General features: G+C 30.7%; 2 protein-coding genes across 7 annotated transcripts in view; one reads left to right on the plus strand and one right to left on the minus strand.

Moving 5' to 3' along the window:
• LOC113519807 (transcription factor IIIB 90 kDa subunit) overlaps positions 1-14,014 on the plus strand; it is a 39,039-nt gene that overhangs the window by 10,950 nt on the left and 14,075 nt on the right. For all 3 annotated transcript variants that reach the window (XM_052900582.1, XM_052900581.1, XM_052900580.1), the window contains one exon: positions 12,350-12,499. In XM_052900582.1, coding sequence (XP_052756542.1) covers positions 12,350-12,499 — 150 coding nt within the window. The remainder of the gene's footprint in view (positions 1-12,349; positions 12,500-14,014) is intronic.
• Positions 1-14,014, minus strand: part of LOC113519611 (BTB/POZ domain-containing protein 6-B) — a 29,997-nt gene that overhangs the window by 4,947 nt on the left and 11,036 nt on the right. The window contains exons 1-2 of one of the 4 annotated variants that reach the window (XM_031913145.2): positions 7,600-7,643; positions 2,225-2,382 (exon numbers count right to left, since the gene is read on the minus strand). In XM_031913145.2, the coding sequence (XP_031769005.2) occupies positions 2,225-2,382; positions 7,600-7,628 (187 nt within the window). In that variant the 5' untranslated portion in view covers positions 7,629-7,643. Of the gene's footprint in view, positions 1-2,224; positions 2,383-6,561; positions 6,914-7,599; positions 7,644-14,014 lie in introns of those variants that run through there. The other 3 variants (XM_026904732.3, XM_026904733.3, XM_052900583.1) reach the window with 3 other exon arrangements.

Raw genomic sequence — 14,014 nt, forward strand, 5'->3', positions numbered from 1 at the left:
ATATCTTATAGTTACAGCAAATTTTTTTTTATTTGTGTATTTAAATATTGTTTTTTTTTTTTTATACAAATTAGAATGGCAAACAAGCTGACGGCCCACCTGATGGAAAGTGGTAACCGTCGCTTATAGACATGAGCAGTACAATGGACATAACAGAGTGTACTGTTTCGCCCATGATACCCCCCATGCGTTGCCATTTCTTAGGACTCGGGTGTTATTCTTCTGTACCCTGTAAATTCACGCCATATCCCACCCTTCAAACCGAAACACAGCCATACAAACACAACTGCTTCACGGTAGAAACACGAATAGGACAAAGGTACCCAAGCAATTGACTTTTGTACAAAGTCTCCCTCTGGTGATGTTATATAAACAGCTGTGTTATTAACCCTTAAATACCTGAAGTTTCAAATTTGATACCGGGGTTATAAATCGCATTGAGCGCCTACAATCGATTTTATTTTAATATTTGGCTGTTTACATGTTACCAAATGTTTTTTTTTCAAAATAAATATATAAAAATATCGTTTGATTTTTTTTTTTTTTACTATTTTTCCCCATTAGTAAACACAGTAAAGGGTACACATATATTTTTTAATTTGATTAAAAAAATCAGGCTTTAAGGGTTAACAATATTAAAGTAAATTAATTCTTTAATACTCTTATGTCTTAGGGCGTTGAATTTGCGGAAATTAGAAATAAATATTATTGACAAATGAATTCCAATTTATATTTTGAAGGTAATTCAAATAATAATATAGAATTAAGAAAACTGACACGTAGATTTAATAAGGATTACATACTAGCAATCAAATTTTTATTTTATTATGGTGTCAAAGGTAATGAAAATAAACCAGTATTTGTAACATTTTTTTTTTATTAATACTTCATAGGGGCAGTTATATCGATAAAATGTTGATATTGGTATCAAAATATTAATATAACGCCTATATAACTTTTTTATATTGATAGTTTAATACTGATTTTTTCTGAATACTTAATTACCATTTACCAATAGTGGGCGATATTAAATTTCTAAAGACACTTAATATATTACACACATTAATATATTTTTCAAAATATCAATCTTAATATATGATACATTACATTGAACAAAATATTGATTTTTTTTTACAATTTCCGTCCCTAATTTACACTTACCGATGACGCATTTTCATAAGTCGATATTTTACGTTCGCAGTACACATGTCTATAGTTTGCAATTCTTTGGTTTAATTACTTATTGTGATATTTTTTGTAATTTTGGTTGATTTATATTTTTCTACTTTATGGATATAATAGTAGATCTACTTGCATTTTCAATATTTATGGTTCAGTAAACGAACAAGTTACACGAATCAATGGGATCGATTCTTAGATGCCATTTTTCTCTAAAATTAAAATATCTATCTCTAAAACCTATCTCTTAAATTAAAATTTGTTAACATAGCCAATTCAATTTCACATTCAAGTCAAAATTATTATAAAATAAATTGAAATATCCAGTACAACTTATTTCGTAAAACTATTAAATAAAAATATTAGATTAATAAATAAGTTTAGAGAAACTGCACCTCAGAATCGACCCCAGTATCGCTATTGGGACGCAGATGGAGTTGCTCCCAAGTGGCGATTGATATTAGATTAAAATTAATAAAAATTCGGTCCTGTACTTACATTAAGTATATGTAAGTACGTTATACTAAGTTTGTCTCCAATTAAACTCTTTTGATATTCAAAACTCCGAATCGATACATTTAGCAGAAATCAAACACAAATTATAATATTTTTGTGTTTTGACAAAAAAAATAGCGATGTTAAAATTATTTAATTTTGGAGTAAATTTTGTCAAATTGTTGTCACATTTATTTTAAACAAACTTCAATAGAAGGAGATTAAAATTAAATTAAAAAAAATAGTGTTAAAGTGGTCGTACTTGGCTAAATAAACTTGAGCATATTTGATCCAAGTGGCCAAACTATACGAAACGCGATTTAAGCGATTAAACTAGACTAAACTTGGCTCAACAATAACAGCAATAAATGACAACCCTTGCGACGAATGTGGAATGACAACAGATTTTTATGCGCCATAAACCACTGTATGAACACTCCTTACACTGTGGTAGCACTATATATTTCGAACCTAGTCAAGTGACATAAATAAAATATCTGAATTTGGATTATGATTTGATATTCAATTAGGTACTTTTGCACAAAATTACCTTGAATTAATGACCGCTGTCGTGACCTGTTGCGTCGAACAGGTTCCTGACAATTTAATTCAGCAAAACGGCCGTCTTCGTCAATGAGACTTTCAAAAAAGTCAACACTGCTGTTCATCGATGATCGGACGTGTAAATGACACGCATACAAAATAAACCTGAAACAAATATATATACATATTATATTTAGCATTCGTAGTATATTATATGCCCTTAGTTTCCTCCACATTAATTTATTTACCTTTCCACGCACGGCTAGTCGGTTTCGTAAAATGCAAGGAAGCAATTATTTATTTTAAATATAATATATAGCGTATACGTTCAGAGAATAATAAAAAAAAAAAAAACGTTCCGAACCCACTAAGTGCACATACGAGTGTTTCACCGAATTGTCAATTACCTAATTGAAAAAGGGTGAAGAGGTTAAAAGTAAGCTAAATAAGGTAGTTTGGCTAACCTTGATCTATGTGGTCAGTGTATATCATTAGCGTGGAAGTGTATACAAATATTGTGGTAGGGCTAATTAGGATCATCTTCAGATTTTATTTATGGCAAGCTTGTGAAATATTTGTTTTTTTCTTTTATTATAATACAAGTATACTAGCATTTTACCCGCTACTTCGTACGCGTTGACTTCTAAAGTAGAAAAACCAATAGAATAGACCATGAAATAGCTTACAAGATACACTCAACTTTAAATTAGACCTTTAACGAGCACAACTATGTATGATAACCACATCCAGTTTGGCGCAGTCGTTTTTGTGTGATGCCGAAAAAAACAGATAAAATTACTAAAAAATATTGTTTTGGTATCTATTAGTTTTATTAAGACCCCTCATACTATTTTTTCTCAATTGTTTCCTATGTATAGATGTCGTCTAGTGTCTAGACTCTAGTCCATCCAATGCGCACGTGTTATAGATAGAAACAGTTTTACAAAATGTCCCTCGCAGAACAGATCATAAATTTTAATGATATTATCTTAAGATAGGATTAATTTTCGGCAGGCTACATATCAGGCTAACATATCGATCTGTTTTTTTCTTTTATTATAATATATATGCAAGAAGGGCGCCATTGATCGACTTGCTCAGTTACTTCAAAATATTTTGATACTTAACTATTAACAAAACTCTTTTTATATCTCGTTTACTTACCATTTATTCTCTCAATTCGCCTAACCTACCAAAACATTCCCTTCTCTATTCTAGTTACTTCATCTTTCAAACTATACATCTCTCTAATGACCATATTTCTTATCCTGTCACGTATTTCTAAGAATAAGCATCACATAAATGATCAGATACTTAAAATTCAAATAGATACCCCAACCCACAACTACTTTGCGTAATGTAAAATGTAAGTAAGGTGAAAAATGCCTATTTGTATGAGAGGGTACATGAAATAAATTTCAACTCATGAAATTGATATTGCTTAATCATAAATGAGGCGTTAAAAAATTTTTAAATAACAGAAATATCTTTCCAACTGTTTACCTATCTTTGAACGAATACGTTTGGCGCGAAATAATTTTGATATTACTTACTGAAAGGAATTTAACAAAGAAGCCTAGAAGAAACTTAGCCTAAAGTGAATTTATATTTATATTGATTTAATTAATTTTTAAATTATTCTAATCTCAGTTAATGAGCAGTAGCAACACTGTATACTCGTATGCAAAAAAGGAAGATTTCGAATCGCCTGTATTTTATAAATGACTTTAAAAAGCAAGAGTTACTCAAATTGCTATTGTTCAAAAGTCGGTGTTTTTTTTTTTACATTATAGAGCACTAAGTTAAATTATGAATAAATCTGTTTTATCATTAAACACTTATTCAATTTTGTTTTGTTAAAACTTAATTGAATATTTTATTTCTTTTTGCTTGATACAATTATGTAAACAAGCGTAGACAGATAAGAAATACATTTTCTCTTAAGCGACGTTAATAATTTTGATACTGATAGTATAAAATTAATGAAAATGTAATATGGTGTGCACATAATAATGTACTTACTTATATAAGATATCTAATGAAATAATAATTGCAAAAGAGAAGGTTTTGATTGTGACAAAATAATGTTGAAATCGTCAGAGGAAACGATCAATATAAAAGCCAATCATATATGCAAATGAGAACAAGCGAATGAATTTTCTCGAAGTTGAAACCAAACTATTTAATGCATGTTTCAAAATATTCTATGGCATGTCCGTAGAGTATTTTTTTATGCAATATGGAATGGCAAAAATGAAAAGCGGTTATTATTTATAGATGATGTTACCACTTGAAAGGCACCATGTATAGCTGTTTTTATTACATCTACGAAACAAGCAAAGCGTGGTCGTAACTTGATATTACATTATTGTTTTAATTGCGTTATCTTTTACTTTTATTGTTGTTTGTTTTATTTTGCTTGTACCTACTGCAAAGCATAATAACTTACAGATGGTGTTTACGAAAGGGCTTAGTGCGGAAATCTTAAATTGGCATTACGTTATTTAAAAGTTTACACTATATTAATAGAATTAACAAATTAATCGTTGCAACTAAAAGTATCAATATATTAAAATAAAGATTTATAGTGTTGTACTACTTCTTATAAAATGTCTCTATCTAAATATCGATATCAATAGGTATCGTAAAACACCTAGATAGCTATTTTATAGTGTTTTTTTCATTCAATTATATTATAGCAGTTAATATTTATTTATTTTATTAGTAATCCGTCAAATATTTATTTCTTTGTTATTTCATTCCATAACGCAGTTGGTAGATATCAAAACAACTACAATTATGAACCCTATTGTGCATAGCAAGTAGGAGAGAGGAGGACAACCTTTTTCACGATAGGTAAATATTGTCTCCATTATTAATTATTTAAGTATTGATATGTATTTATTCATATTGTAATTGTTAATTATAATTATTTTAAACAGTATCCCGAAAATAAATTAACGAGAATATATAACAGCCTTAGATAATAGCATAACTTTTTTAATTCTGAATATGAATTCTAATACAGGAATTTGTTTTCAAATTTCTAAGTAGCAATTTGAAACAATATTACGATAATAATTTTGTTTTTGTTGTGTATTAAATATTCAGTGTTGTTATATTAATGATAATTATTTTAAGTGTATATAATTTATCTATAATTTTCAGAAGCTATTAAGTTAATAACTTTTTTCAAAAATAGAATTTCTAATAATAATTTCTTATCTTTTATATGACTTTGCGAATTGTATGTATATATCTAAAAATAATCTTTACAAATATTATAAATGTCACTTTGTTTATTTGTTATCTTGGCGTTCTGACGACTCAATCAATCGTTATAAATACATACAGTTTTTACCTAGTATTTTGGATAGATAAGGATATAGGCTTCTTTTTGTCCTGGCCAATTAATATATTCTGCATAAAAATTAGTATATAATGTTATTATTCCTATGTATAATCCAAAATACCTCTATCATATTCACTAAATTCATTCAGAAAAATACGACTTTGGGTATTCTCAATTGAGGTTCTATCAAGCTGCAAAACTCCCAGCATGGCTCTCTTTGTAACTTGCTGAGCAACGTAGAGCAGCCAACTCTGTGCAAATGAATAGTACTTGATCTAGGTTATTTTGTGTATACCTACAATATATTCAGCTGTTCTCGATACGCCGTCGTATCTAAACCTACTATCACAGATTTCTTCGGCATAAGTAGAATTAAGTCGAAATCAAGTGTCTTTTCAAACCGTTATTAGTAGTGTATTAGTTGATTTGAAAACATCATGGTTCCTTTAAATCAGAAAACAATAATTTTAATATTTTAAAAGTACCTACGTACTACGGGTAGTAATATATTACTTACTAATGTAATAGTACTTAGTGATTGATTAGTATCTAAAAGTAGCTTTGCTTAAATTTCTTGATACTTGATCATTGATTAAGATGATACTGTGTTTATATAAAATTTTACGTCGATTGGTCTAGTCGTTAAGATGCCAAGAACCTCTTGGTGTGAGATAATAAATAAACATACGCCCTTTTACATTTATAATATTAGTAAGGATTTAAAGTAGACGATATTGTATGTTTTTTAATTTTATCAGAGAAGTTACCAGAAAAATTGAATTTGTTTTAAACTCTACATTTCACTCCACTGATTTATACAAGTTCAAAGATTTGACCTATAGCCTTCTATACGTCAAACCTAACTACTGTTATACTAATTTCTCCTATAATATTGCATATTACGATATGATTACATAAAGATTAAGTAATATAAACTCACTTCTCTTATTAGAGAGAATCTAACGGTATCAAGGTTAACTGTGTTGACATACATGGGTGAATCAAACGAACCGGGGAACGATGTTCGCTAGATCTGCCTTATTGAAGATCCAGTGTATGACGATTTTCCCAAGCAGCACAGGTCTTTTTCGTGATGAACCGGCAGTTCTCTGCTTCATTTCATTCCTTCGGTACCAGGACCACAGAACATGTCCCTGTGTACGTACTGTACAACTCACAAATACACTTCGTAATTTTTACACTCGTTCAATTAAATGACTAGAGATAATTTGTTTATTTATTTTTTTCGAACGTATTCTTTTTGGTGCGCGCGCGCGTTGAGTCGCTGTACTGACTGCCTCTCGAAGTCAACAGAGTAACTACGAACGCGAGACTTGCGCAAGGTCGTGGCAAGGGACACCTGACTAGTGCAGTTGCTGGTTTGAGAAAGTGTTATGATGTCATCTATTATCGATGCAAGTGTTGTGCGCAATAATTATTACGTGTTACGGTCAAATCACTTATATTAATCGTCGACACGTGCTTATCTACACTACCATGTAAATAGTGTTTAAAAATCTATTGAAAATACATCGTGAAATCTCACGCTTAATATCAGAAAAAAAAAACCTCTTTAGCGTAGGTCCGGGGATATTTCCTCTAAGTTTAAAATTTATAGTCTTAGATTGGAAAAAATAATAAAAAAGTGTTTTTTCAACTCACAGCAGCAGTACATATTACTACAATATATAAATATACTAAAAAAGATATAGCACTACATCGCACGATGTGTTTACTATGTTTTTATGCAAATTTTCCCCGCAAACATTATCACAAAACTTCAGAAAATCAATAAGAATTTATTCCGCACAAAATTCCTCCTTGAAAATATTCTCCTTTTTGAAAACGCGAAGAAATAAAAATCACGTATTGTCAAGTGTTCGAAACTCAATTTACTATATTTATTGTTTCCCAGTTAGTATTAAAACATTTTTGATTTTGACTAAATGCGTATTCACCGCATGAGTATAGGTAGAGAGAGAAAGAGAAAGAAAGCAGCAAAGAGAATAATTTAATACATCAGTACTTACAAACATGCGACAAATCCAAACCAAAACATGCTATTTAAACATATCACTGCTTCTGACTGAGGGTTGACTTAATGTTTATTATTAAGTCCACTAAAAGTCAATTGTTTTCAAGTTAATCATGATGTTTAATGTATCATGAACACATTTTTAATTGAATGTAAATATTTCAATAACTTTATTATTCAGCAGAAAAAATATTCACATAAAAGAAGTACACAATGTAATATTTAAATAAAGGTAACACACATAATCGCTACATGGGTTCAGTCGCCTCTCAGCAAAAAAAAAAAAAGACTTATTTCCTGTTTTAATAAACATCTAATTATTTTGTCACTAAAATTGTGCCTCGCTTCGAAAACAAAACAATTTTTAAGACTTGTCCAATATCAATTTAAATATCTAATAAAACGTCGATTTTCTAGTATTACGAGTTCGCTAAGACAAGAGCATGAATAAACCAATTTAATTAAGATACTCGTACCGGTAGTTTCGTGTTATCCTTGCTACTTATACCGGAATAACCCCGAAAATAATTTATCATCTCTGATCAAATACGACAATGTTTGCATAGTTACATATTATGTGTATGTACTTCCTACATCCGTTAATTAAACGTCTTACCACTGAATACGGGTCTCTTCCTGTAAGAGAAGACATTAGGCTAGTTTTTTTTTTTTTTTTGTTGGATGTAAATGGATTGGTAACTCCGCCTACGCTAACGGGATACGCTGGCGGAGCACCAGTGAAGGGTGATCGATGAGAATGAAAACAGGCCAGTTAGACTATCATGATAAATTCATCAGGAATTAATTATGATAGATAGTTTCCAGGGGGAACCGCGTGGAGGTTGACCTGGTTAGGTATATTGCTAGCAATGGGATTTTTAGTCCCCATTACTAATAATCCCTTTCCCCCCACATTAGGCTAGATATAGCCACTCTGGTCATACGGTTTTTCGAGTTTTAATGTACTTTGTTCGCTTAGTCGCCCATAATAACAGAAATGCAAAGGAATAGTGAAACATTACAGTTATTCTTACTCAATCGGCACACAAAAATAAATAAAACCCTTATTAATATTATAAATTTAAATTACATTTATAAGTAAGTTTTATTATTTGTTTGTTTGTTAACTTTTGGGGTCATAATAGCTTATCTAATTACTATGAAATTTGATATACAAGATTTATATAAGAAAGACATAGATTACTTTTTATCTCGGTCAGTGGACATGTCCCGGTCACGCGGACGAATTCGCGGGTAAAAACTAGTAATCGTCTAAGTGTGAAAGTGAGTTTGTTTTTTCTTGTTACTTATTGGCATACGGATCAACCAATCATCATGAATTTTTATATACACTTACCCCTTATTCAAAACGTCAAAACTCTTATAAATCTATTTTAGATATAGAATGATTTTGTTTTTTTTTTTCTTTTGCTTTATTTTCTCAATTTGAAAGTAATGAGTAACAAAACACTAATAGTTAAAATAGGTGTGTAGGATGTTTTAACTTTTATAAATTAGGGGGGTTGTTATATGGGAAGGAGAAGGACATCGTCAGATACCGGTCACGCGGACAAAATCTTGGATAAAAGCTAGTAAATTAATAAATATTATGCTCATGTCAAGAACTCTTGATTGAGTAGTCATAGGCATCGATTGTTATTGTCATTCATAATCGTTTTTTTTATTGTTCATTCATCGTTTATTTATTATTACTTCATCCTCGAAGAAGTAAAGAAGTATTAAAGATGATATAATTCTTTATTGGTTACCATTAACCTCCATTAAAAGTGCTCACCATAAGGATTTCCGTAAATAGTTTTTGGAGCCACGGATGTAGAACAAGGAACTAGATTTAAAAACTACAGAAAGAGCCTTCGATGCTTTTATACCAACTGGTCGTATATTATGAGGTACATTGTACCATCAGTATGCAGCTCACACTTGCATGAGACCAGATTGCGGACTATTATTAACATGCATACATGCATGCGTGGTTTTGATCACATGACGAGGATCGTCAGTACAATTGTGCAGAGTTTTCATATATACAAAATGTCCAATATAAAGTGGATAATTTATAAATTTTCTCCACAAAACAGCGATAATCCAAATTGCTATTTTTCGAGGAGCAAAAATTTTTGCTAAGTAAAATATATATTTGGGATCGCGACTCCGATTTTGCAATTTTAATATTTACAATATAAGGTATCAACAAAATATTTATCTGAACAAAGTGTTATCTTGCGAAAATCCATATCACTGGGTATTAGAATTATTTTGTTTAATTCCGCTACCATTAGTGTGCTAGTAACTGTCAACACTCAAAATTGACCGCTATTGAAGGACGTGGAACTTCAACTTGTAAACAAAATAATTGTAATCAAATAACCAATTTTAAATGTTATATGCCGGACTTAATTGTATTGTGAAGATTTTTCTTATTGATCATGGAGCGGTAACCTCGCCTGTGCTATCGACATACACTGGCAGACACCAGTGTGCGCTGATGGATGAGGATGGAACTAGATCAGTTGGCCCATTGTGATGTATTCAACAAAAATTAAACATAATAATTTCCTAAGGGAAACGTGTGGAGGTCGATCTGACAGGTAAAACTGTCAGTATGGAGCAAAATGTCCGTCGTCTCCGCAGGCCATTATAAGACACTGACAGGAAAACGTGCTAAGAAGCACGCCTCTTCATTGCCGCCCATCACAATGGGCAGCGGAGGCCATTTCAGTTAATATTATTTGAATGGAAACTAACCTCTTAACGTTTAATACTATATTTGGTTTGAATACTAAAATTCCTTGATTAACATGAGGCTTCTAAAGATTTTTTATGGATGAAAGTGTTACCCTGTCTGCACTATTGATTTATGCTGGTAAGGTACTATTGAGGGATAAAGGAGGGATTCTTCCAAGTATTTCAAGGTATTGATTTTTTTTTTGTATTTTTATATGAGTTACTTTGTTGGTGCCAGGTTATTATCGAGGACTCCGTCCGAACTGAGAACAAAGGATCAACTTCCACGAACAGCAAATATGTTAGCGAAGCCGCGGGAAATTGTTAATGACATGTAACAATAAGTTTTGAACTTATAACTACCAAAGAATTACCTTCGAATTTCTTAGCGAATGTTTTCTCCTTGAAAGTTAAGTTAAGGCTTAAGTTTTGTTGATAGTGTTCAGAGGCAGGAAAAATAGGAAATAAGAATTAAATAAGGACTTAATATGCAAGGTAGAAATTAATAAAAATAATTATAATAATTATATACCTATGTTAAGATTATGTTATATTATTATCATTCCATAAACTAGGGTAATAGCCATACGCCCTATGGTATATGGTATTATTTCGAAATTTTCTTCTTTTCCAGTGACATATTGCCTTTTTGTATCTAGTGGTCTCTTACGACAAGAATGAAATAGAATGATGATACTCTTCCAAACATTTGCTTAGTTTTAGTGCATATATTTACATATAATATAGAGTAGGTACATTTTGCAAATTTGATACCTAGTGCACCAGTTGATCTTGAGTAGTGAAATGCTTCAATCAACTAGATACTAATATTTAGTATATTATTTTAACAATAATTAACATTTAGTACATAAGTATACACGTAAAAAACCGTAGAACAGATATTTTTTTTTTTAAAACTGTTACTCGAACTTAAAATCTGTCGTAACGTTTCGTAGACATATTTGATTGAAAATATTTGAATTTAGAACCAAGACTCACAACTAACATTTTTTTTTGGTCCGCAAAGAAATACAACAGTTTCAATCGTCACAAAATTAATATCAGTATCGGTTCATACTTAGTTAAAATAAATATTCCGCGATTTTTTTTTTTATTTACTCCTATCATCCGATTCAATTTAAAGTATACATCTCAATATATATAGGTGGTAAATGGATTTTTCCAATCCACATAAAACCAGAACTCGTGAACTGGTTGCCTTGTCAGTGAATTACGTCACCGTGCCATTATGCAAACCGAAATCGTTCCGCTATACATGGCCTCCACCAAAATCATAACAAACGTATATTCGAAGATATAGGTTCTTAAATTTATGTTAACGGCACTCGACGACCGTATTCAGTCTACGAACCAATACAAACAGACCTTCGTACAATTTCCGACTGCATATTGGCAAATAAATCATATTTTTCAAGTGGGTTTGATTTTGAATTTGTATGTATTTTTATTTGATTTTTGCAATTATTTAATTTTTTTTATTACCTTTCTACATACTTCGCATACAACTAATGCATTCCAATTTTGATATAAATAATCGCAGTTATACTACTGAGGTAGAAAAAGAAAATATGGTTCGTCTCATAGTGACTACCGTAGCCTATTGATGTCCTTTTTCATGCTGTTTTAGCAACGCCTCATACTGCAGTTTCTTAAAAGATAAGAAATAGAATAGAAATAGGCAGGTTTAAATTATCTTAGACCAAGAAAAGAATGGTTTTAAATATCTTATAAAATATAAATGTATTTTCAAAAACTGAAGGAGTGCAGAAAGAGAGAATGAAGAAGAATTTGCTTACTTAATCCGGGCAGTAGTATTTCCAAACAAATACAACATTGAAACCTTAAAAAAAATGCATATTCTTAGTAGTTTACCGTTTATAGTTTACTTTTAGGATCGAAAACAGCAGTTAATTAATTTTTATACTATTCAAATATGAAATAAGTCCATGGAAGAAAATAACATTACATTTAAATTTCAGACCCATGCATGTATATCCTGCGTTTCGCGTCGCAGCTGCAATTCGAAGACAAAGTTCACGATGTTACCACAACGGCATTGCGGCTCGTCAAACGGATGCAAAAGGACTCTATACATTCTGGTCGGAGACCATCTGGAATTTGTGGGGCAGGTAATATAAATATTTTTTCTTTCGTCCTTAACATTTCTTATATAAGTTACTCGGTGTTAAACATCAGGTGAAAGTGACTATTTCGTGATTTTCAAAAAAAGGTGGTATATATATTAAATGATATATTATATTTTAGATAATTCTATTTTTTTAATTCTTTTTTAGTACGTTCAGTCCTGAGCTAGGTTCATATTAATTTTGTCATAATTGAGGCCAGTGTTTCTTTTTTTTTCGAGAAGTAAAGTATACATGTCTATCGACAGATATAACTTCAAGAATTCTCCTTTTATTCTACAGCATTAATAATAATTATTAGATACATTTATTGTTCATTTTAATGGTGATTTTTATTAATTTCAATGAAGTTGCGAAGATAAACATTGTATGGATGGGTATATTTTGAAATTGTATGTTATTTTTGTAATATGGCAATTCATATATCTCACCTGGAACGTTTATTTCTCTCTTTGCATGTATGTCAGGTGTAAATTGCGTTTCAAGTAACCCAGTTTCCTATTTTCTGATTGGATGATAACATTCGTTACGTAAGTTAGTTAAAAATAACTGCGGCGCACCTACTTATGCAACTGTACATGTTAAATTTAGAAACAACAAAATTTAAATAGTAACTAGTGATATAAAAATAGTTTCTAAGTATCGCCGTATACGTGAAGCTAAGTTTATATTTACACACACGGAAAGAAACGTGTACTGACAAAATTATTAAAGAAATATACACGAATAGAAAACTAATATTTATGTAGCTTCACATAAAGGTAATATCTCTCTGTTTTACCTGTAAATGAACGCGTAAATCTCGCTTGTATTTGATTTATGCTGGCGCGATACTAAATGAGGTTGAGTATAAAGCCATTTCGGTTGGCTGATCGTGACGAATTTATGAGAAATTGAATATGATGTTTTGGGGTGACCTATAAGTATCTCGGCGGAATTAAAAAGCGTAGTGTAAAAGAGATTGGTCATTCTCGTGTAAAATTTATTTAAAATTAATCTATATAAATTATTAAGTACTTAATAATATTAATAACTTAATTTAGTATGTATACAAAATTATCAAGATTTTCTAATATAAAATAAAGGCTTCCTAAATATTAAAAAACAAAAAATACTTAGATGACTATATTTCTGTCTCTCTCGCTGCCATTACTATGCCCGTATAGGTACATGAGTATATTTGTACAGTGTAATGCTATTTAGTATCATTATGTTCCTGCCCTTGTCCCGTATCTATTTTGAGTCGGCGTAATATGTTTATCTCTTCATCTTTATTTACAGACATCTCAGTATTCACTCCTTTCTGGCCATGTCATTTTTCACACAGTTCATGTCTCCATTTAGGTCGTATTTTATACTTAAAATATTCATTCTTAATTCATTTTTACCACATTCTCTCTTTCACATGTTTATACCTAGACAAACGATTTATCAACTTCTCTATAGTTGGTGCTCAGGTAAAAAAATAATAATAAATAAACACTACCTATAAAAGTCAAT

The sequence above is a fragment of the Galleria mellonella genome, unplaced genomic scaffold (assembly GCF_026898425.1).
Source record: "Galleria mellonella isolate WM207_F2 unplaced genomic scaffold, CSIRO_AGI_GalMel_v1 utg65, whole genome shotgun sequence".
NCBI lineage: Eukaryota > Metazoa > Arthropoda > Insecta > Lepidoptera > Pyralidae > Galleria > Galleria mellonella.